Source organism: Hakea prostrata, chromosome 7 (assembly GCF_041222555.1).
Source record: "Hakea prostrata isolate BN-2017 chromosome 7, UWA_Hpros_2, whole genome shotgun sequence".
Taxonomy (NCBI): Eukaryota; Viridiplantae; Streptophyta; class Magnoliopsida; order Proteales; family Proteaceae; genus Hakea; species Hakea prostrata.
This window is the reverse complement of record NC_142606.1, coordinates 44,998,541-45,022,630: the sequence shown is the minus strand read 5'-3', so window position 1 is coordinate 45,022,630 and position 24,090 is coordinate 44,998,541. Positions and strand designations below refer to the sequence as shown.

Here is a 24,090-nt window from a genome sequence, read left to right as displayed (position 1 = left end):
GAAGCAAAATCAAAACATTACAGATTCTCTGTGTTCTCTGCAAGATAAGTTTGCTAATTTCAAATTCAGTTGTCAAGTCTCTCCACTGAAGGGAGATTCAATCATGGCAATGTCACGAGCACCACTTGTGACAACCTATGATGACAAAATAAGGCCACTACTTGATGTACGTGGTTGAAAATTTTCAGCACTTGAATGTCATGCAAGAAGGCATTCAGCTTCCAACAATTGCCATACTTGGCAATCAATCATCTTAGAAGTCCAGTGTTCTTGAATCTCTTGCGTGCATCAGCCTCCCAAGAGTCGAAGTAATTTGGAAAATAGTTCCCCTCATAATGAGATTGGAGAACCACTCAAACCCAGTTGTACCCAGTTGTAGAGTTGCTGTTAGAATTTCCACAACAGTCCAGATGGATGAAACAAACTTAGCTACATATAGCAACTCTGCAACAGAAGAGACAGCAAGCTCTGGTAATAACATCTCTCATACTCTTACATTAATTGAGCAAAAAATAATCAACTGTGTTCGGTTATGAATCTTTAATGGCATATTTCAATCTTTTTATATTTTTCACCTTTTTGTGTTGATAAGAATGTTTTTTGTTTCAGGCATTCTGTTGTGGAAACAATGGGTGGAGGTTTGGTAGATGATGACTGGGAGTTGATTGTCCTGGTTAACGAGATTAAAACAGTTGTTTTAGTTGAATGCACCGGCAATGGGAAAAGTGCAACGGGCAATAGCATTCTGGGAAGTACGGCATTCAAGTCGATGAGAAGCCCTGCTGGAGTTACAAGCTCTTGTGAACTGCAAACAACCGTAATGAGTGATGGCCAGGTCATCAATGTTATTGACACGCCTGGTGAGTATATTTTTGTTCGATAAGATCATCAATGTTATTGACACTCCTGGTTAGTGTATTTTTGTTCAATATGAGAATAATTGTGATGCTTGATTTTTTCTTTTTTGTTCCTTCAATCTTTCAAAAATGCTGTTTTCTTTCATACTTGCAACCACCTAGAGGTGCCTATGGAATTTGGTTGACTCTAATGGCTATAAGATTCTCCTATTTGACATTTCCCTTTTTCAAAATAATGGGAGTATGTTAGGGCCCTAGGATGAGGCCATGTGGAGGAGAGAGAGAGAATTAGGGTTACTTGAAGGTAATAAATAGAGGGACAATTGAGTGGAGAGGTATAGAATATTTTATAAGAGCTTTCTTAGGCAGCCGTAGGCTGAGGGACACCGCTGTGAGGTGTGGGGGTGACTGGCACCATAGAAACCAGAGTCTATCTTGTTAATTCTTGCAACTTTGTATTAATTTTCCAAGATATTATAAGGATCTTATCAACTGGCATCAGAGCATTCACGATCTAGGGAGGTGATGGCACTGCCTTCATTTTCTGGTGAAGGAGACGTGCAGAGATGGATTTTAAAGGTTCTTTTGCTCTGCTGGGAGAACCAGATCGAGTAAGAACAGTGGCTAGGTGTGGCTCTCCAACATCTGGAAGGAGAAGCCCTTGAGTGGCTCTACCAGAGGGAGTGGTCAGTACTGGATTGGGCGAGTTTCAAAGAAGCTTTGAAACTCAGTTTCAATGGAGGTGAGAAGATTGGAAGGGCTTCTAATCGTGTGAAACTAAAAAAGGTTAACGCACAAGGAGACCTATGATTGCCTGCTGAACCTCTAAAGTTTACTGAAAACGTTGAAGTAATTGACGTTGTAAACACCATCAAAGCAATTCAGACCTAGGGAATCAACAGCGATGAGGCATCAGTTGAGTTCTTAACAGAACCACCATGGGAGAAACACAGTCTGTAGATAGATAACAACAGTTGGGTAGCACGATCTCCTGCGAAACCCCCATGGGTGATGGCAATAGCTATGGAAGAAGAATTGTCGGCACCATTAGAGCAGAGACAACTTGATTTTCTGCAGAATTCGTGTGTGACAGAGTTGCGGTTATGGGGCAAGTTTCCTACATGGGAAGATCTTCAAGGATCGGTTTCCCTATTCGGATTGAGGGTTATGATTGCGAAATATTTTCTGGAAACAACTCAAGAAGGGAAGGAAGAATCTCAATCGACGGTAAAAGAGGAAGGTCACTACAAGTTGTTGATCGCAAGTCTTATTCTGGAAATTGCAGCCGGTGTGGATGAGTCTCGCAGGAAAGGAAGAAGACGATGGAGTTTTAGGGTTTTTGGATTTGGTTCGACTCAACTCAAACCGATTTATGGATTTGGTTCACATATTAAGAGCCAAAATTCTTATCCATTCGGCCCAACCAAGGTATGCAAAGGATCAAACTTAGGCCCAAAGAAAACTAAGTTCAAAGATTGGGCCGTCAGTTTCCCCAAGAAACCCCCATGGGCCCAACCTATTCCATTAAACCCAAGCCCATTCTATTGCATTAACCCAAATTTCTAAGCCCCTGATTTCAAGTGGTTAGGTTTAACCAACCTACAAGCAACACTATGGGCCCAGCTCATTCTATTAAGCTCAGCCCATTTTGTTAACCCAACACCCAGGTTATATTTTTTTACTCATGGGTTTAAGTGTGTGAACCCCACCGATTCAAAGATCCACTATGGGCCTGGCCCATTTCCTCCCAACAATACCCAATATATCTCATTATCCACTTGGACCCAAATAACCCAATTAGACCACGACCCACATCTAAGATTACTTCGAACCAAGCACTTACCGAACCAAGGCCTAACCGAACCACAAAATGGAGAAATCCTCATCTTCAACCTCTCGAAATCGCAACAGATAGTAGGCGGCGTCAAGGGAGTTGCAGCCTCGCATTGGGCGTTGGTTTCATTGCCAACGACAGAATCTTCCAAACCCAGTGTATCGCACCAAGCTTTGATGCTATTTCTCCCATCTTTTCGCAAATCTGTATTGGAGAGGTTGCTCGTGCGGTAGAAACGCTCGAATCTTCCAAACCCAGTATTTATGTGGCAAGCATGTGCTGTGAAGCATGAAGACCACACCTCATATTTTCTATCACCTTGAGGACAAGGTGATTTTCGAGGGGCCGGTAGTGTTAGGGCCCTAGGATGAGGCCATGTGGAGGAGAGAGAGAGAATTAGGGTTACTTGAAGGTAATAAATAGAGGGACAATTGAGTGGAGAGGTATGGAATATTTTATGAGAGCTTTCTTAGGCAGCCGTAGGCTGAGGGACACCGCTGTGAGGTGTGGGGGTGATTGGCACCATAGAAACCAGAGTCTATCTTGTTAATTCTTGCAACTTTGTATTAATTTTCCAAGATATTATAAGGATCTTATCAGAGTATGTGATTGCACTTATTTTTGCTTCCATTTACGTGGTATTACAAGTTTACCAGAGGAAATATATGAATACTTTTCTAACACTGTTATGAAGAATATAACTCCAAAGGAGAGTATAATACTCAATGTCTTATCTGCAACTCTTGATTTTCCAAAATGTGAATCTATTAGCATATCTCAACAAGTTGACAGAATGACAGGACTGGTGAGAGAATCTGAGCTGTTGTAACTAAGGCTAGTAAGGCACCAGGAGGTCTGCTTGAGAAAGTAGCTGCAGATGATGTGAACATCGGCCTTGTTTATTTCTATAAACCAAGAAGGCGATGAATCATATGAGGAAGGAAGCAAGGAAGGAGGAGTCAAGGCTATTTGCATCACATCCTCTTCTTTCCAAGATTGATAAGTTTAATTTTAGAATTCCTATTTTAGCTCAGAAATTGGTTGAGATTCAGCCATCGAGCATTGCTAAATACATCTCTTACATTGTCAAGAAGATCAATGCAAAACTGAATTAAAAAAATACTTAGCTTAACAAGACGCTCAAGAATTTGACAAATTTATTTGAATCAATGACTTTATATATTCAAATTGTTGGATAACACCAAAGAAATTGAGTAATTTTCTTCTTTGTGAGTTTCATGAGTACTAGGATGACAAGTCCATGCACTGTACTCCTTAAATGGTTGAGTTTTTAAACAATTATGGTAAAAGAATTGCAGTTATTGAAGGGTGAGCTGCAGAAACCAATTACAGATTTCCTGATTTAGGAAATCAAGGTTTCGGATGAAGATAAGCCAATTGGCCTTCCCAATATCCTTGATCAACTTTGCTATGTGTTTTGCCTCCAAAAGTGATTCAAGTATCAATCATTCCTCTAAATTTTGTTGGTGACTATATGGACAAAGTTGTTATCCTTGTATTATTAGACAAAGAACCAAACTTTCCACAACTCAATTTATTGGTAAGAACTGCAACTGAAGGTCTAATGGCCTGATGGCCAAAACGAAAATCTGTTTCTATCAAACAAATCAAAGAGCTGATAGAAACGGAGAATTCCCTTACGTTTAAGCTTAGAGAATTCATGTTGACCATGAATAATAATATTATCTAAAATATTATCAAAGAGAAGAATTATTATAATCATATTGTTAGTATAATCATACTGAGTAATTGGACAAATTACACCATTGTGTTAGGACTATCTGTACCTCTAAAGCTAACATAAACAAGAAATTTTGTTATTTTATGAGGTAAATATGTCTGTTTGCCTATTCAATTAATTAATTAGTAATAAACTTTTATTTAAATTTGTAGCAATTAATAAATAGGTCTATGTTTTTAAAGTAGACGTTAACATGCGGAAATACAAATCGATATCTCTCTATTCTTCAAAAATCCATGATTTTTTCTTCCTGTTTAAGATTTCTTTTCCTAACGGTTGCCATTTATTTTTTCTAATGACTCTTCATCTTACCCTTGATCATAGATGTATACTAGTAATGACTTAAACACTCAATCCATGTCGTGGGCTATGCTTCCCATGACTTGAAGTCTTTAATTTTATTGATCTTCAGTTGATTTGCTTACAAGGAGGTGGAATTTGCAGAAACTGAGTACATCATTCAGCATTTGAAACAAGATATTCTATGTGGGCACCAGGTAGGTATCCTGAATTAATCATACATGTCCACATACCTGTCCACATACGCAACTATGTGTCATCCTGAATTAATCATACATGTCCACATACACAACTATGTGTCATCCTCATCAAATCCATTGTACCACCACCAAAGTCTTGAATAGACAGGTATAGGGATACAAAGTGATCACTTGACAAACCTCCTCTCAACCCAATGCTCGGAATTTGCTCACATTAATAATCAGATTCAGAAGATGTGTTGCATAGAGATGGCCATACTGTGTTTGCAGCATCCTGAATTGACGATAGACATTATATTCAGAATGACTACTCTGCTCACCATAAGTATAGTCATAGTACCCCTAAGATGTATGACAAGGCTCATGCTCACAAGGAGAATCTATGTTCATGCTTCCTAAACTTCCAATCAAGTTATGCATACCCAATCACTAGGTTGTAATCATTTCCATGAGTCACATGGAGAACCATAGTCCTAGTCCCATATGGAATATGTAAACTTTCAATCTAGTTTTGCAAACCCAAATCACTTATTCTCTGAATCTTAGTACTAAATTTCGCGAGATTTCAGTGAAATTTCCCTAAGATCTCGCCATTTCAGTTAGTACCGAAAACTAGGAATGATATGAGAACATGCAACATCATTTCGTGATATTTACAAAATCTCCCAAGAATTCCAACCAAAATTCACTATAAAAGGCTCATTTCGTCAAAAAAATTCCCCACTTCAAGCGAAATTTCGACAGAGACTGTTTTGGGTGATCTTGTGCTCCCAAGTGCAATTTTTTTATTTTGGAGTCAATCTTCGTCGTTTTCCGAGTGTTCTTGCATGGATCTTGCCAACAAAAGCGTGCATTGGGTGAATCGAGCATCGTTTCAATCAAATCTTGGAGTTTTTCATCTATGAAGTATACTATTCTTCCCTAAACTAGATTTTTTTCAAAATGCATGTTAGAAAGTTGTTGGATGGGCATGAAAATAATATATGTTGACCACCATGGGTCAATCTATGAAACTCACAGTGTCAAAAAAAAAAATTCACAAAGTGGATTATCTTTTTATTTTTCAATTTTACCTAAATAAAAAAAAATGTAAAAAAAATATACACAATATATGTCATATATGGGTATAGAACAAATACATGTTGAACTCCTTCTCCTTGGGCCGATCTACAATCTCAGGGAGTCAAAATATTTTTTCACCCAATAAATAATTATTTTATTTTTAAAACTTAATAAAATATTTATAAAATTATAAATAATTATGGAAAAATAGAGGAAGTAGGGAAAAGGTTTTGAAAATCATAGAAAAATATGAAATGGCTCTCTATGTCTTTTCGAAGTATTGTCCATTTAGTTTCATTGTCGGTTCTTCTATTGGCAGTCAATTTTATTGTCAGAAAAATTTAAGAAAATCATTTTATATTTAAAAAAAAAAGGGCAAGGGAAAAATTACTAGCTAGGTACATGATTGTTTCTTTGTCTGAAAAATATTAATTTGATGTTGTTCAATGACTAATGCAATCATTTTGTGTATGCAACAGTGATCAGGTCTTGGAACAGAGGCGACCAGCATCACAAATGCACTGGGAGGGTGGCTCACAAATTGATAAGGGTAGAGAGCAAGGGTAGGAGGCTGCTCCCAATATGAGGGGAGAACCTGCATGGCAGTGCTGCATATTGACACTAATAAGGCAAAGACAATGTAAACTTCTGCAGTCAAAAGTTGATGGGAGGTTGCATCAGTAGGTTTAAGGCACACCTCACTAACAATTCAAAGGATGTTGTCGTGTGCAACAATGTTTCAGCAGATGTTGTAAAAACAATCAAAGAGTTGGAAAAGGGGGCAGGGAAGAAGGCAGAGAATGGTCAGAGCACTAGATGAGTGTGAGGGGTCTTCTGTATACCTCGTTGATTATGATTCCGACGAGGACGACGTTGATCCCGTCAATGTCCATAGAGTGGATGAGGCCAGGGAGTTGAGGCAGGTGACAGCAGACTACAAGGCATTGCTGCATTAGGAGCAGGAGAGGGCCAGAGGCAATGCAGAAGCTGGTCCCTCTAGAACTACAACAGCTAAACCATCTGGGTCAGGTGGTGTAATTGGCATGTTTAGGAGGTAACAGAGTCAGAGGGGTGCTCCTTCTCCCTCAGCAGATTTTGCACGGTGATAGGATCTGATGCTAGAGTAGGATTCGGATGTTTTTAGCAAGAAGGGAGTGAAGCAGCCCAAGATCTCAGGAGTAAGGAAGAACATAGAGGGAGAGGTGAAGGAAGCAGAGGCTAAATGAATGCTCTTCAACACCATTCCAACCAACACAGCACAAGGGCCCTATTATCAATCCATGATTGATACGACCGCATAGGCAAGTCGTAGTTACCTCAGCCCATCCCTCATGAGGTGATGAACAAGTATATCACATAGCAGAAGGAGGAGCCAGAGGCTTAAACTGCAAGGATGAGGCCCTTCTAGGAGACGTATGGGTCACCATAACGTGTGATGGATGGACCAGTCCGACTAAAAAGTTCATCATCAACTTTACAGTGTATTGTGATAGGAAGACCATCTTCTTGAGATCTGTGGATGCATTCAGTCAGGTGAGAGACCACAAGTACATCTATAGGCTCCTGCAGGAGGTGGTAGAGGAGGTGGGGCCAAAGAATGTGGTGCAGATCGTGACAGACAACAGCTTTAACTTGAAAAAGGCCAGTGAGATAATGATGCATTCTACGGATTACAGTGTCTTTTGGACACCCTGTGCAGCCCATTGTATCGACCTTATGTTGAAGGTCATGGGGAAGATCAGGATGTCTTGGTGCACTTACGTACTCAAACCCTTCCTAGGAAAGTTCTTGGTTGTTTACTTTGATGATATCTTGGTTTACCACAAAGAACCAGAAGAACATGTTAAGCACAACCACCTAATGCAAATCTTGGAGATCTTGAAGAGAGAACAATTGTACCTAAATTTGTAGAAGTGTACCTTCATGATGCCAAAAGCCATCTTCCTAGGATTCATCATCTCAGCCAAAGGAGTTGAAGCTGATCCAGAAAAGGTGTGTTACATAAAAGAATGGCCCCTCCCTAAAAGCATCATAGAAGTTCAAAGTTTTAATGGCCTTGCATCCGTTTACCGAAGGTTCATCAAAGATTTCAGCACTATTATGGCTTCATTCACAGGCTACGCTAAAACATCCCAAAGGGAACTCGAACGCACCCCAGCAGCAACCAGAGTCTTCAAATTATCAAGAAACAAATGACCAAGGACCCCACCCTTAAGTTGCCAAATTTCGACCAGGTATTTGAGGTTGCCACTGATGCCTCTCAAATCAGGATTGGAGTTCTAATGCAGCAAGGTCACCCTATAGCTTTCTATAGTGAGAAATTAAGCGAAGCTAAAGCCAGGTACTCCACTTATGACCTAGAGTAGTATGAAATTGTTCGAGTCCTAAAACACTAGCAACACTACTTACTAGGGAGAGAATTTGTGCTCTATTCTGATCATAAAGCCCTTAAGCATCTCCATACACAAAGGCCATCAGCCATAAACATGCAAAGTGGGCGAGATCTCTTTAAGGGTTTACTTTCAATCTACAACATAAGGCAGGGAAGAAAAATAAAGTTGCCAATGCCCACAGTCGGAACGTACTAGCTATAACAGTGATGTCCCCAGAAGCCTCTAGGATTCAGCAAATTATTCTGAGGTAACCAGTAGATAAGGATTTCAGCACCATCTACGCAGAGATAACACAGGGAGGGCAACATCCCCAATACTCTACGGTTGAAGGGTTTCTGTTTCGAGGGACTCAGATCTACATCCCAAATAGCTCCCTTCAACAGCATCTCATCAGAGAATTACATGGAGGAGGACTTGGAGGACACATTGGAGTCGCAAGGACTGCTGCACAAGTAATGCATAGGTACTACCAGCTTCGTATACGCAGAGATGTAGTGATGGTCATCAGCAGATGTCAGGTATGTTAACTTGCAAACGGGACTTTACAGAATACATATCTCTACTCTCCTTTGCCAATACCCCATCAACCTTGGAAAGATCTCAGCATGGACTTTGTTCGTAGGCTACCCTTTGCCCAAGGAAAGTTTGACTCTATATTCGTAGCGGTGGATCGGTTTACCAAGATGGCCCACTTAACAACAGACTTATGATGCCAAGCATATAGCTAAATTATTCTTCAAGGAGATAGTACGGATCCATGGTTTACGCAGTACCATTGTATCTGATAGAGATGTCAAATTCATAAGTTACTTCTCGAAGACTATGGTTGATGACAACACCAAGTTATTATTTTCAGCAGCATTTCATCCCTAAACACGTAGATTGAAGCGGTAAACAGAATTCTCAGAAACTTGCTAAGGGAACCTGTTAGAGATTGAAAAGACCTGGCCTACAATCTTAGACATTGCAAAGTTTGCCTACAACAACTTAGTCAATCAAACTGCGGGAAGACTCCCTTCGAAGCATGGTGGGAGATCTCGCTCTCGAGCGAGATCTCGCCACTAAGAAAAGGCGAGATCTCGGTCAAGATCTACCAAAAAATGGGTGTAATCTCGGTGGGTTTTAGGGCCCCGGTTGGGCTGAAACTTGGTATTTAGCCTATTTAAGGCCTTTTGAACACATTGGTGGCCTTAGTTTTGTGAGAAAATAACCCTAAGTCGACCCTATGTGTAAAACCGAAATTCTGTGAAATGCAAGGTTGGACAACATGTAATGTAAAGATATCAAGTAATTCAAGTTATCAACTATCAAGTATCAAATACGATAACATTACACATCAAGTATTCAAGTCAATAAGTGATCAAAGTTCAAACTATCAAAGTAATAAATTGTTAAATGTCTTCAAAATTTTACAACCATAAGAATTAAGAAGTTTTAAACTTTTAGCAAGTCATAAATCATAATCCATAAGTTCACAATCACAAGTCACAAGACTGACAAGATCACAAGAGACAAGAGTAACAAGATTAGAAGATTACAACTTACAACTTACAAGCATGGTAGAAGATCTCGCTCTCGAGAGAGATCTCGCCACCTTGAAAAAGAGAGATCTCAACCATCTCGGTCGAGATATACAATTTTTTGGCGTCAACTCGGTGGCCCATCTCGGTGGGTTTTAGGGTCCCAATTGGGTTGAAACTTGGTATTTAGCTTATTTAAGGCCTTTTGAACATGTTGGTGGCCTTGGATTTGTCAGAAACAACCCTATGTATGATTTCTAAGTCTACCCATAGTGTGAAACCGAAATGTAATAGGATTAGGGAATGCAATGTTATACAACATGTAATATAGAACTTTTAAAGCATATAAATGAAAAGCAAGTATATCAAATGCATCAACTAACTTCAATGTTATCAAAATTCCATCCATATGAGTATCACAATCTCAATTTTCAAGAATAAAATAATTATACAACCATTAGAAGTTCTATATAAGTCATTAAATCATAAATTCATAAGACAAGTAGGGAATGATTGATCTTCCTTGTTGTAGATGTGCTAAGAGTAGTTGCAAATGAAAATCAGCCAAAATCCACAAAAAAAAAGGCAAAAATTGAGAGTTCCAGCGAGATCCAGAGCGAGATATGGCGAGATATGGCGAGATATGGCGAGATCTCGAGCGAGATATCCCAACTCGCAGATCTCGACCTCCATCTCGTCTCGCCAAGGTGGAAAAACGAGATATCTCGCGAGATCTCGCCGAGATCTCGCGAGATCTCCCACCATGCTTACAAGACTAAGAGTATCACTCAACATTCTGCATCAATTGATTCTAAACAATGGCCATATGACTCCCAAGTCAACCCATCACTGTAGTATGTCACATATCGGTTTATATGGAACTGATATGTCTCCATTTCAGAATACTGGAGGAATAGCACTCTGAGATAACCGTCAATCGTGGGTGGGTGAAAGTGCCATTCTTGTTGTTGTTGTTCATATTGTTGTTGAGTATGTGGGTAGGGGTTTCTAACCACTCAGTTAACAATCCACCTTCACTCCCATATGTGTACTTTCCAAGTGCAATGTCTTGAGGAATAGCATGACCTCCATAAGAAGAATACCCACTGTAATCTGACCCGGTGCTGTGATCCCCGTATTGGAACCCCGATGACTGCCAACTGTCCAAACTCTGCTGTTGTGAATCACTGTGACCATGATCTAGGCTCATGCTTCCCATGTTCAATTCAAGATCATGCATGCTCACATCATCATTCGTTTGCCCCTGCCCCTGGTTTGATATGCTCTTCCTACTCCTAGCATAAGTCCGAGAGATAGGGGAACTGTGGTTCGCATGTGTCGGATGACTCGGACCTAGTGGAGGTGACTCCCTTGGTTGACGCTGACTTCCACCAGAAACACGACCAACCTGACTGCCTCCATAACTTGATGGCTGACTTGGGCCACTTGGCCCTCTGGTATCATTGGCATCAACTGAATCCCCACTACTAGTTGTCACCTCAGTTGTTTCAAGTCGACCAGGTGGCTCCATAAATGGTACAGTTGGTCCTTCTAATGCTGCTACAACAGCCTGACCCTCATCAGAAGACACGTGCTCAGCCACAGCATCTGGGCCCATAACAGCAGCAGTGGTAGGATCCGGCTGCCCTCCTGGCCCATCCAGCACTGGGCCACCTCAATTCCTAACCCACTGATATATGACATCATCTTCCTCATCTTCTGCGGGGGGGCTCGTGGAATATATCAGTCAACTCAATCGGTTCACGATTGTCATCATCTATATCATCTTGTATGTGCCCTACTCTCAATCTCATGTTGTAATGCACATACACTAAGTCCTCTAGCCTCTTACTCCCCAATCTGTTCCGTACCTTACTATGGATGAGCGAGAAGGTGCTCCAACTCCTCTCGCAACTAGAGGATGAGCAAGTCTGTGAGAGTACTTTAATAGCTATGTCCTTGAGATTTGGCACAGTAGTTTCATATAGCACCCACCAGTCAACTGCATAACCAAAAATAAGAATGCATTAGGCAAGTAAATCTTTATATTTATATAACTTATCAGTTATCATTTATAGAGTTACAGACTTAATGACTTATAGTAATGGCCTATTTACCAGGATCATTTTTTTGCCTAGTTGCAACTACAAAAGGCTTTCCAAAACTCCCAGAGGCATCCCTAAACTCCCTGATCTGTACACCAATTCTTCAATTATTCTATTATGTATATGCTTAATGCACTAATGCAAGAAGTTGAAGTGACAATTGAATAAGTTCTCACCTCTCCATTAATTGTCCCTTGTATGACGAGATTTGACACAAGCTTCTCCACCACGTCTTGCACCGCATTCATCAACTTTACATCAAGCCCCAGATCGTTCTTGTAATGGTACTTTGGGTTGAGGTAGTAAGCTTGCATTGTGGAAATAAAAAATTTGGTTAGTGACTTAGTGATTTGGTTGTTTACTTGTTTATAAATTATAACTTATAACTTAATAAACTTATAACTTATAACAAATTAAGAATCTAAATTAAAGTATACAACAAAAACTTAAAGACTTAAAGTGACTCACCAACCAAGTCCAAAGGATGCATCAAGTGCATCTCCCATATATTATCGATGATCCTCTCATAGGATTTGAAGGAGCTAGGGGCAGCAGCTCCAACCAACTCTTTCATTTGCTCGAGGGCAGCATATATGTGGGGCATTGTGGGCTTCTTCTCCAAATCCACCATCCTTAAAACAAACACAATAGGCTCTTTAATGCCCACTGTCCTATTCAACTGCCTCCAAAAGGAATCATCAACAATGGTTTGTTGGGCTAGTACTACATCAGGATGGCTAGATCCACACCAATTAAACCACTCCTCACTTGCAAACATGTGCCGTAGACCCACCACTTTCTTTTGGAAGCTTTTCGAGCTACATAGTTGGTGGCGAATCTAGTCAATCCAGGTTTGACTAGATCACCCTTACAGTGGTTCCTCATCATCTTCAGCACATAACCATGGTTATAAATAAAATTACTTACCCTTCTAACCCTCTCAACCACAGTATTGATTGACTTTCTTTTCCCCAAGTCCTTCAACATAAGATTAATCGAATGTGCTGCACATGGTGTCCAAAAGAGGTGGATCCTGCTGCTCTTCTTCCTCATCAACATTTCACCAGCTTTTTTTAAGTTAGCACCATTATCTGTGACAATTTGGATAACATTCTTTGGCCCTACCTCGAGGAATACCTCCCTAAGAAGCTTATAAAGGTAGTCAACATCTTTGATTTTATCTGAGGCATCCACTAACTTAAGGAAGGATGTCTTTCCATTGCAGCTTGCCATAAAATTAATGTTGGACTGTCTAGTAGGACCAGTCCATCCATCAGCCATCACAGTAACACCATATATACTCCATTTTTCCTTTAATTAACCAATGTATTCATCCACGTCCTGCTTTACCTTTGGTAAATATTTATTCATTACTTCTCAAGCTGTTGGGCCTTTAACCCCTACACCTACCCTAGCAACTGCATTGATCATCCCCTGATAGTATGGTGTTTTGGCTGCATAGGCTGCAATGTTGTTGTAGAGCATGAATTTGCTGATTGCCAACCTAGCTTCCTCCTCCCTACTGCCTTCTTTACCTCCAACAAACATATATGGAATGCTTCTTTGATAGATATCTTGATGCTTGAAGAGGGAGGGGTCTTGGTCAAATGTGGAATCATAATGTTTAGTCTTCCTCCTCCTTTCGGTCCTCTCAGTTCCCTGAAAACTATGTCTAGGTGGCATGGATGCCCTTAACCCTGAACCACCTGCTCCCCTTGTCTATTCATATTGCCTCACATTCTCAACATGTAAGGATTGTCTGCTAGCTTCCATTGCTGCCTTCATCTATCTCCACTCAGCTGTGACTCAACACCCATAACCCTCCTCCTCTCTTCATTGTCGCTTGACTCCTCATCAACATCAATAAAAGGTCTAGATAGCACTGTATCCTCAAATTCCCTTTGCTTTGTGCCATCTTGTCCTTTTTTTGTTTCCCTCCCTTTAAAGTTGCTGCAATTGCTTTTTGCACTTCATAAGGAACCTTGGGACACTTGGAAACATCTTTGTAGCCACCAGCCAAATGTTGCTTTAATCTGGTTGAACCACCAGAATTCAAAATCTTGAGGCAATACTTGCATCGGGATTTTTTCTTGTCAGCAATCAGGGGATCCCCATGTTGCCAAGCAATGTCCTGAGTCCCACTACCAATGCCGCCACTCCCACTTGTTACCATTTAAGATTCAAATGTACAGCACTGAAAGTCTGAAATACATACATGAATGTTCCCAAATAATCATTAGAATAATTTTTAGATACATAAAAACATGTAAAAACAATTTATAAAACAACAAAACACACACTTTGTTCTAACAACAACAACAACAACAATAAGCCTTGTCCTAACAAAATGGGGTTGGCTACATGGATTCTTACCCTCCAATCAATTCTGTTCGAGGCAATGCTAGAAACAAGGCCTAAGCTATACATATCCTTTCTCACCACTTCCCCTAAGATTATCTTAGGTCTACCCCTAGCTCTTCTAGTTCCTTCAATATGGATTATATCACTTCTCCGTACAGGGTTATTTATAGGTCTCCGTTGAACGTGGTCGTGCCACCTCAAACGACTTTCTCTAAGCTTATCACTTATGGGAGCAACTCCCAGACCAACTCTAATATGATCGTTTCTTATATTATCCATCCTACTTTTGCCACTCATCCATCTTAGCATCCTCATTTCTGCTACACTGAGTTTATCTATATGATTCTTTTTAACAGTCCAACACTCTGCACCGTACATCATAGCTGGTCGAACAACAATCCTATAAAATTTTCCTTTAAGCTTTAATGGAATATGCCGATCACATAACACCCCGGACGCACCTCTCCACTTTATCCACCCTATTTTAATTCTTTGGGAAACCTCATCCTCTAAATCACCTCTTTTACTTATGATTGAACCTAGGTACCTAAAACAATCACTCTGAGAAATCTCTTTATCGTCAAGTATCACCACCTCATCATCTGCCCGATCATGACTAAAGTTACAAACTAGATATTCTGTCTTCGATCTACTAAGTTTAAAGCCTTTTGATTCCAAAGCTACTCTCCATGATTTTAATTTGGTATTAATCCCCACTTGGGTCTCATCAATCAACAAAATATCATCCGCAAAAAGCATACACCAGGGGACCTCATCTTGAATGTCTTTGGTTAATTCATCCATTACTAGTGCAAAAAGATATGGGCTTAAAGTTGACCCTTGATGTAGCCCAACTGTTATCGGGAATTCATTACTTTGTCCCCCCCACTGTTCTAACACTAGTCACCGAACCATCATACATATCCTTAACTATATCTACATATTTACTTGCAACATTTCTTTTCTCTAGCACTTGCCAAATTAACGCTCTAGGGACTCTATCATAAGCTTTTTCTAGGTCAATAAATACCATATGAAGGTCTTTCCTACATTCTCTATACCTTTCCTACACACTTTGTTCTAAGATAACATATATACAATGCTCAAATAAACATGTTTGTATTTTTAAAATAAGCTACATAACATGAGCATCATTAAAAAAAAAAAAAAAACAGATAAATTTTTAATAACATATTATTTTTTATAATTATTTTATGTAAAAACAATTTATAAAACAACAAAACACACACTTTGTTCTAAGATAACATATATACAATGCTCAAACAGATATGTTTGTATTTTTAAAATAAACTACATAATATAAGCATCATTTAAATAAAAAAAATTTAAAAAAATTAAAAGATTATTTTTTAATAAAATATTATTTTTCATAATTTTTTATTTAATTATTTAAATATATAAAAATAAATACAACAAGCATGATAATCAAAATATTAATACATGGGATTGTAGCCCTCTAAACGTAGTTTAACATAAGTAATAATCACATTCATATCATAAGTATTTATTTATAATTTTTAATTTTAATTTTTTAGATAATATATTTTTTAAATACGAAAATTCAAAAAAAAATTAATAACAGAAAATTAAAATTTTTTCCATGAAAATGTAGATCAAAGCTTGATCATCAACATATATTTATACCACACTCATAAACCCATTGTAGAACCTTCTATTTGAATTTTGAAAAAAATCAAATTTGGGGGAAAATCTTACATTTGTTGAAGATCACTTGAAGCAGGCTTGAATCATTTGAAATATGCTTGAATCTTCTGTTGTAGATGAGTTGATGATGTTGCTATGTTGAATCCCCAACAAATTCCGGCCAAAATTTGAGTTTTCCAGCCAAAAATGGCCTTGCAGTGAGAGAGGCGAGATATGCCTCTCTCGAGCGAGATAGGGGCTTTTAAAAAGCCCCTAAGCAAGTGGAAAAAGCACCATCAGCAAGATCTCGCCGAAATATTGGTGAGATCTCAAGTCGAGATCTCCCATCTCTCAAGTCTCGCATCCCATCTAGTCTCGCTATCTCACGATAGCGAGATCTCCCACCTTGCTTCGAAGCTTTATTAGGCATCCAACCATAGAGGCCAATTGATCTAACACCCCTACCAGCTGATTGCAAAGTTTGCCTACAACAAGTTAGTCAATCAGACTGCAGGAAGACTTCCTTCGAAGCTTTATTAGGTATCCAACCACAAAGGCCAATTGATCTAACAACCCTACCAGCTGAAACCAGATAAGCATAGAAGTAGATGAGTTCCTACAGCACATCACGGAGGTACATGCAGACATCAGTAGGAAGAAAGCCCTTAAAACAAAAAAATATACAAAACCCAGGCAGACCAACAAAGGCCAGCCATAGAGTTAAAGCCAGGAGACATGGTGATGATTCGCATTCATCCAGAGAGGTATCCAACCGGGTGAATACTAAGCTTCACCTCAAGAAGATGGAGCCCTACAAAGTACTCACTCTTGTGGGCCCAATGCCTACGTCCTAGAGTTACCACCCAACATGGGCATTAACAATATCTTTAATGTAGCAGATCTATATCTGCACATGGGGCATCATTCAGATGAGGGAGACATTAAGCATATGCTGCGACTGCACCAACCCACCATTCCTGAACAAGAAACTATCAAGCAAGTACTAGATTACATACTCAAAACCATGCGAAAGACCCTGATACCATGCGCTCTTAGTCAAGTGGAAAGGCAAGGCCACTAGTGAGAGCACATTGATTCATACGGATAACTTCACAGAGATCGATCATGATTTATACGAGAGATACATGGCTTTCACCCATTCATCAAGGATCAATATTTCCAAGCCAAGGAGAATTGATGTGAACAACAAAAGGGCCTCCAACAGAAGTCGCAAGAGGCTAGCGGCACGCAGCCCCTAGGGGTATTTTTGCCTCTTTCGGGATTTTTCTTCTTTTATTTGGTTATGTATTTTTGTTGGGTTACTAATCAGTTAGAGAACCCCCAATTAATCTTTTAATTCAGTTGTGGTTGTCTAGTCTACGTAGGGGTCCAAGAATAAGTTAGGTCTTTTAGAAGTTGGTCTTATTTTTGAATCTTGTAAAGGCTATAAATTCTCATGCCTACAACTGTACAAAGTCAGTTATTGATGAAAAAAAGAATGAAGAGTTTACAGCCAAGGAGGTATCAAGCAGGGTCCTTTTGAGAAGGATCCTGTGGTAGTCCAAGAAAGCTCCCGGAGCCTGTGATCTGATCAGCAAGTAATCCCAGCCTATTCCTCCATCAAGAAACTGAAATCCAGTAAGTATTAACCCCTCTCCAGCCCCTACCCTAACTTCTTTCTCTTCTCCTTTTCCCCCTCTACCCTGCAGCAGCAAGATTCTGCAATTTAGATCAAGAAATCTTCAAGATCCTTGCTGTCCTTATTCCCCAGTCCAGGAACCACCATAAATCAATTCCTCAACCCTTCGACCAGCATCTCCAGTCACTCCCTCACCTTCAAACTCCCAGAACAACCCTTAAATTCCTGCTCAAACAAAAAAAAGAAGAAAAGAATAAAGAAAGGTTGGCCAAGAAATGTTCCCTACCCTTGCTGCCAGCATCCCTAATCCTATTCCTTTAATTTTTGAACTCTTTCCCAGCCCATCCCAATTTGATAAAACCCTACAACTACTTCCTTCTCAACCCATCAAGGTCTTTGTTAACCCAAACCTTCCCTAAGCCATAAAACAACTCAAAATAAACCTAATCAGAGAATCCCATGGCCTATCAAAACCACCCATCCCATACCCAAAACCTTAAAAGTGTCCAAAAAAGGGAAGATTTGGTACCACTCACATCCCATCTTCCTTGGATTTCATCCCTCCATAGAATTATTACATTTTACAAATTACATTATCTATTAAGTAATAACTTAATGTTTTTGTCATAATGCGGCTGAGTAGTGGGTTCTCTATGGTGGGAGTGCAAAGAACCTCAAAGAGTGGCAATCAAGTCCTCTCCCAAGCAAGGAAAAAATTTCGGTCGAAACCAAGATTTCAACCCAAGAAAAGGCCGAAATTACGGTCGAAACATATGATTTTTTTTTAAATTTCGACCCTAGGTTTCGGGCCTTATATGTCGTCCATTTCATCTAATTTCTTGTCTCCTGCCTATTTAAAGCATAATAAATACAATGGAACTAGTATTTTGCCAAAAAAAAACCCATTGAAAATTAATCATTCAGGTACACTAAAAAATGACTGGTTCCGACAAGTACAAAATGTATTGCATGCAAGTATAAAATCATCAAGATACATGAATTGTTTGTTTGATAGAAAGGTTACATATACAACAAGTCAACAAAATAAAATGACCAACTAGACCAAGTGATGGTGTCTTACATATATTAAGTTGAAGCCCATATATCATATATACATAAAATAAAAATACATGATTTAGAAAATAAATATTAAAATCAGAAAATGAAAAAATGGTAACAAATAATAAAAGAATAAGTTTAACAAAACACAATCATAGATCATAGTCCTAGGCTAAACATATATTAATTTCAAGGCAATACAAGATCATTTAAGGCATGAACAAAACAAAAATTAAAAAAGGGGAAGTTTGGAACTGTTGGGTATGGCTCATGCTTCACATTCTATTGCTGAAAAAGTTTCATTTGTAATTGTTGTGGCTTAGGAGGTGTTTGGAGGCACAAGATGAGCAAAAGACATGCTTGAAGGCAAAGGAGTCGTGGAAATTAGGTGAAAATGGGATAAAAATCAACAAAAACCGAGGAAAAACAAGTTGGAATGTTAAAATGGTAGAAATTTTGGTCGAGATGGTCGAAATCTCTGAAATTTCAGTCTAAACTTATAACTTTTCCGATATCATTGGAATTTCGTTTCAGTCTTCAAAAATGCAGGCATTTCGGTTGAAATTGTCGAAAAATTTCGACCGAAATTTCTTCTATGCTCCCAGGCTTGCTCCACATCTAGATGTGAAAGGAATTGGAGCACCTTTTCCTTGATCCACTCAAATAAGCAAAACAGATTGGGATCTCAATGCCTAAATGACCATGTATTCATCCACTACAACATGAGATTAGAGATGTAGCATGTACAGCGCTAGGTGGAGGGTGATGGGAAGCAAGAGACCATCAATCTCTTGGATATCTTCCAGGTGGACTCGGATGATGAGGACCCCCTCATCAATTAGCTAAGGGACAAGGGTAAGCCAGTATTGGACCTGCCTGGAGAGAGGCCTAACCCACATATTGCTCAGTAGGTGGGCATTGACATCAATGAGTTCATGGCTAACAACGATCGGGTACATGCACAAGAGGCAGCTGGTATCATTCCCAAGGATTGGACGACACCCGCACGCAACAATGAGGTTGTGCCTTCCACATACGCACAGGATCTGGATGAAACCAAGCCTCCTAATCAGACTAAGGAGAGGGATGATGATGGTGGTGGTGATGTGAGGATGGTGGTGACGATGCTAAGAGTGTTGTTGCTGATGATGATGATGATGATGATGATGGTGGTGGTGGTGGTGGTCCAGGACTTCCAGAGCATATGGCGGTTCCACCACCAGAAACACAGCGGAGCCCCATTAGATTCACCGGGGAGATAGTTCAAGATGTAACCACACATCTGGGGTTAGGGATAAATCTTAAATTTCCCTAAAATCTGGCTGCCCAGGAAATTCCAGCAATAGGTAGAGCAATTTCTAGGGTTTCTAAAGCAATTCAAGACTGTGGAGAATGCATTTCAGACCTGAATCACATTGGATCTCAAAACTCAGAATTGAGATTTGAACTCAAACTCAGAATTAGGGTTAGGACTGTTTCAGCCAGGGTTAGGAGTTGGGAATGGGTTGCTGTCCTGCAGTTCAGAACTAATGAAGTGACTATTCTGCAGTTCAGAAACTGTTTCTGAGATTGTAGGGGCTGAAATTTAGGTGTTTAAGATTTTTCTAGAATTTCTCAAAATTCTGCAGATTTTGGAGAAGATAAAGTGCAGAAATTCTAAAACCCAGAAAACAGGGCTGCTTTTGGGAAACTAGTGTTAGGACTGATACCTAGAGGCTTCTACGATTCTAATGAGAGTAGAATGGTGCATTTAGGGGCTGGGAAACAGGGAATCCTAATGGGGTTAGGATCTGGTGTCGCAAGGAAGGAGGAGGAGATGGGGGAGGCTGCAACTACTAGGGAATGGCTAGGGTAGGCGGGAAACAATGGGGGAAGGGACAAGGGATGTATGTGATGGGGTAGGCAAGGTAGTCAAGGCCTAACTGAGGGGGATGGGGGCAGGGGAGTTACGGTGGAGATGGGAGGGCCTCCTAATGTTGCGCGGGCTAAGGGGAGGGGTGGGGAAAGGTTGCAGACAGAGAGGGAGGGGCTGGAATGGGGTCCGGATGTTTCTCTAACTTACTTGATTGCTTAAATATGGCTTGAAGGTTGTTGTTGAAGACTTCAAATTGCTGGAATGTTGAATAAGACAGAATTTTGACTCAAACCCTCGACCGAGGCCAACCCAATAAGGGAACCTCAATCCTCAACTCAACAATTTTATTAATCTTCAAACTGGGATCTCCTTAAGTAATGAGATCCAATTACAACTCAAACTAGACTCTTATGCAAACTCTTGTCAGATAAGACAAAGGACCCTTATCTCAACTACTAACTATACTAATTCAAACAACTTCAACTTAAGGTAAAATACTCAAATGAAATCCTAACTAGACTCAAACTGACTTGACAAAATTCTGAAATAAATCCTAAATTAAATTCAGAAGTAAATTACGGCCTAAAACATCCAAAATACCCCTCCTGTAGGGTTCAGCCACTTTATAGAGGCTTTTTAGATCCTTCCTAAGGGCCCCACTTAGAGTTTCGGACAAGAAGGGTCCCTATGTTTACATCAGTTCATCAATACCACCTAGGATGAGCACCATGGCAGCATACCTCATCATAGGATCAGGTGATGGGACCAAGGGTTCACCCCTAGCCGAAACCCTAAAGTGGGCCCTGAGACCACTCTAGGGCTGGCCAAACCCTCTAAAAGGGGTATTTGGTCAATTTTAGCCAGATTAGTTGCTGGAATTTAATTTTAATTTTCAGAGTCCGGGTTTTTTTGGAAGTTTCAGTTTGAGTTGGTAGGGAGTTCTTAAGTCCTAACGAGTCTTTCTTTAAAGTAGGAATCTTAGATATAATTAGGTCTTTTATTTTAAGAAGAGTTTTTTTGAATTGTGTGGTTGTTATTTAGTTGTAAAAGGGTATCCTAACTTATGAAGGAAACCCTAGTTAAGTTGGTTTCTAAGTTTTAATTGAGTCCAAATAGAGTCTCGCAATTAGAGTTAGATTCCTTCTTTTGATGTCAGGCTATAAATAAACCAACGTATCATTGTAAAGATTAATCTCCATTGAATAAAGAATTGAGAACTCTTGTGGGAAATTGGGTCGTGTCCTTCTTGGGAGGGCCACGGTGGATTTTCAAGTATTCTTGCCTTCAATTGCAGCATCTTGATCAGCAGCTTTCTTCTACTTCCAGAAGCCTACAAGTACATACACCCCAGCCCCTTCTCCTTCTTCCCAAAGCCATCACAGCCCTCCCCTTCCCTTTCTCCCTCTCGTGCTAGCTAGGAAACCCCACCCCCTGCATCGCAGCCCCTAATCCCTTCTCCCCCCCCCCCCCCCGCCAGCACCCTAGATCACCTCCCCTACCCCCTGCGACACACCTCAGCCGCTCCCCCACACCTCCTCTACCATGCAGCTCCTCCATTTTTCTCTTTTCCCTCTTGGCCCCCTCTTTCTTTCTGACTTGCAGAAGATCAGGAAAACAGAAACGAAAAAGAAGAAAAGAAAGAGAGAAAAAAGAATTGAAAATTTTGCCCTAGCATCCAATAAATACATGAAACCTCCCACCATAGATCCAACCCTTTTCCATTATCCCTAAAACCTTCCCTAACCATTCCCAACTAATTCTATTAAACCCTTATCTTCCCAAGATAGATCCCCACTATTCTCTTTCAACCCTTGGGTGATTCTGGATATCCCAAAAACCATCCCACAGGGATTTGATAAAACCCGAACCATCTCAATACCAACCCCTTTCAACTTAGCTAAATCCTCACTTGTATCTAGCATCCTCCCATAATTTTTTTAGACATCCGCAAACATCCAAAACCACCCATAAGTTATCCATAAATTTTGAACCACCTCAAAGTAAATCCAAAACCCTCCCATAGGATTTTAGAACTAGTTGCCAGAAGATTTTGGGCAAACCCTTAATTTTAGGGAATTCATCCAAGAAACCTTAACCCTAAAATCGAGTTCACATCACCAGGGGCTCCACGTCTAGGGGTTACTCCAAAGTCCATAGGGCCCTGTGGCCATTTCCACCCACCAAGCCAAACAGATGCTGACGTGGCTAGATTGGCAGACTCGATGGGATCCATGAGCTTCGAAGGCAAGATGAGTGTGGGTCTACACCATACGGGGCTTATAGGCCTAGCTACCGATTTAGGTATCCAAGATATGGATAGGGGGAGTGTATAGTCAGCTACCCCCAGAGTCTAGAAAATAGAATCCACATGAATTATGTGTTTTAAAAAAATGAAGGCTTAGGCAAGTTAGCATCTCCTAACAAGAACAACAATCCAGCTTTATCCCAACTAAATGAAGTTTGCTAAATAGATCATTACCCTCAAATTCATGTGTTGTAACAAGTAAATAAACTTCCATAGTGATGCCCAACTTTAGTTCTAAGAGAATTGCAGTTGGTCATGAGTACATACCCACATTAACCATATGAAGGTCATCATACAAATTTCGAGCATCAGTAAATCCTCCAAAAACAAACAAGTTTCTCCCAAGAGCAACAGTTGAATGGCCAGCGCGAGGAGGTAACATATGCCCTGAAGTGCTTAGTTCTCTCCAAACAAGAGTATCTGTTGAAACACAGTAATGACAATTAAACTAGTATCTGTTGAAACACAGTACTGACAATTAAACTTAGTAGAAGATAAAGTGCCTGAATCATACAGCTCTCTGTTCCATTAGGTAAGCACTAAAAAAAACTTAACAAATGAATTATACATTTTATCACCAATATTGACCTGAAAAGGGCATAAAGGTGAGCACCTGTATCAAGGAGATGCACATCAGACAGATAATAGTCAGATGAATCTTCACCACCAATAACTATTATTTTATTCTTCCAAAATGAACAAGTATGACTATCTCGTGCAGAAGGAGGATTTCCAGATGTTACAGCCTTCTGCCATACTAAATTCTCTGCAGATTAACAGGAAAACTGGAATCAGAAAAATTAAGAATGAGAAAGAAAGCTAATGCTGGAAAGTTGCTTTCGAGGATAACCATATCAGCATCAATTGTTATCTAATATTAGGTGATTTTGTTTCTCCAAAATAATTGAAACCAATATGAATGAAAAAGAGCAACAACATACGGAATATAAGGTCAACTATTCAAAAAATTGGGGTCAGTAATATGGTCTTGTTTTGCAGATCAACTCTATTCAAGAACAGCACATGGAACATGAGGATGCGTGTGGTAACAATCTTGGAGAACAATTATGGCATTCTTTTATTCTCGGAGAACAAAATAAGGGGTGGTAGGTGTTAGTTAAAATGGTTCATTATTTTGTTCTTTGAGAACCAACTGGTGAGAAATCTGGTCTG

The 24,090-nt window shown here is 39.8% G+C and overlaps 1 protein-coding gene across 4 annotated transcripts in view; it reads right to left on the bottom strand.

The window, feature by feature from the left end:
* The window catches only part of LOC149011253 (uncharacterized), an 81,336-nt gene that overhangs the window by 38,694 nt on the left and 18,552 nt on the right, over positions 1-24,090 (bottom strand). For all 4 annotated transcript variants that reach the window (XR_016174406.1, XM_089161285.1, XM_089161284.1 and 1 more), the window contains exons 4-5: positions 23,531-23,683; positions 23,185-23,337 (exon numbers count right to left, since the gene is read on the bottom strand). Coding sequence is in view for 3 of the 4 variants with exons in the window: in XM_089161285.1 (XP_089017411.1) it covers positions 23,185-23,337; positions 23,531-23,683 (306 nt within the window). In the remaining variant the exon portion in view is untranslated. The remainder of the gene's footprint in view (positions 1-23,184; positions 23,338-23,530; positions 23,684-24,090) is intronic.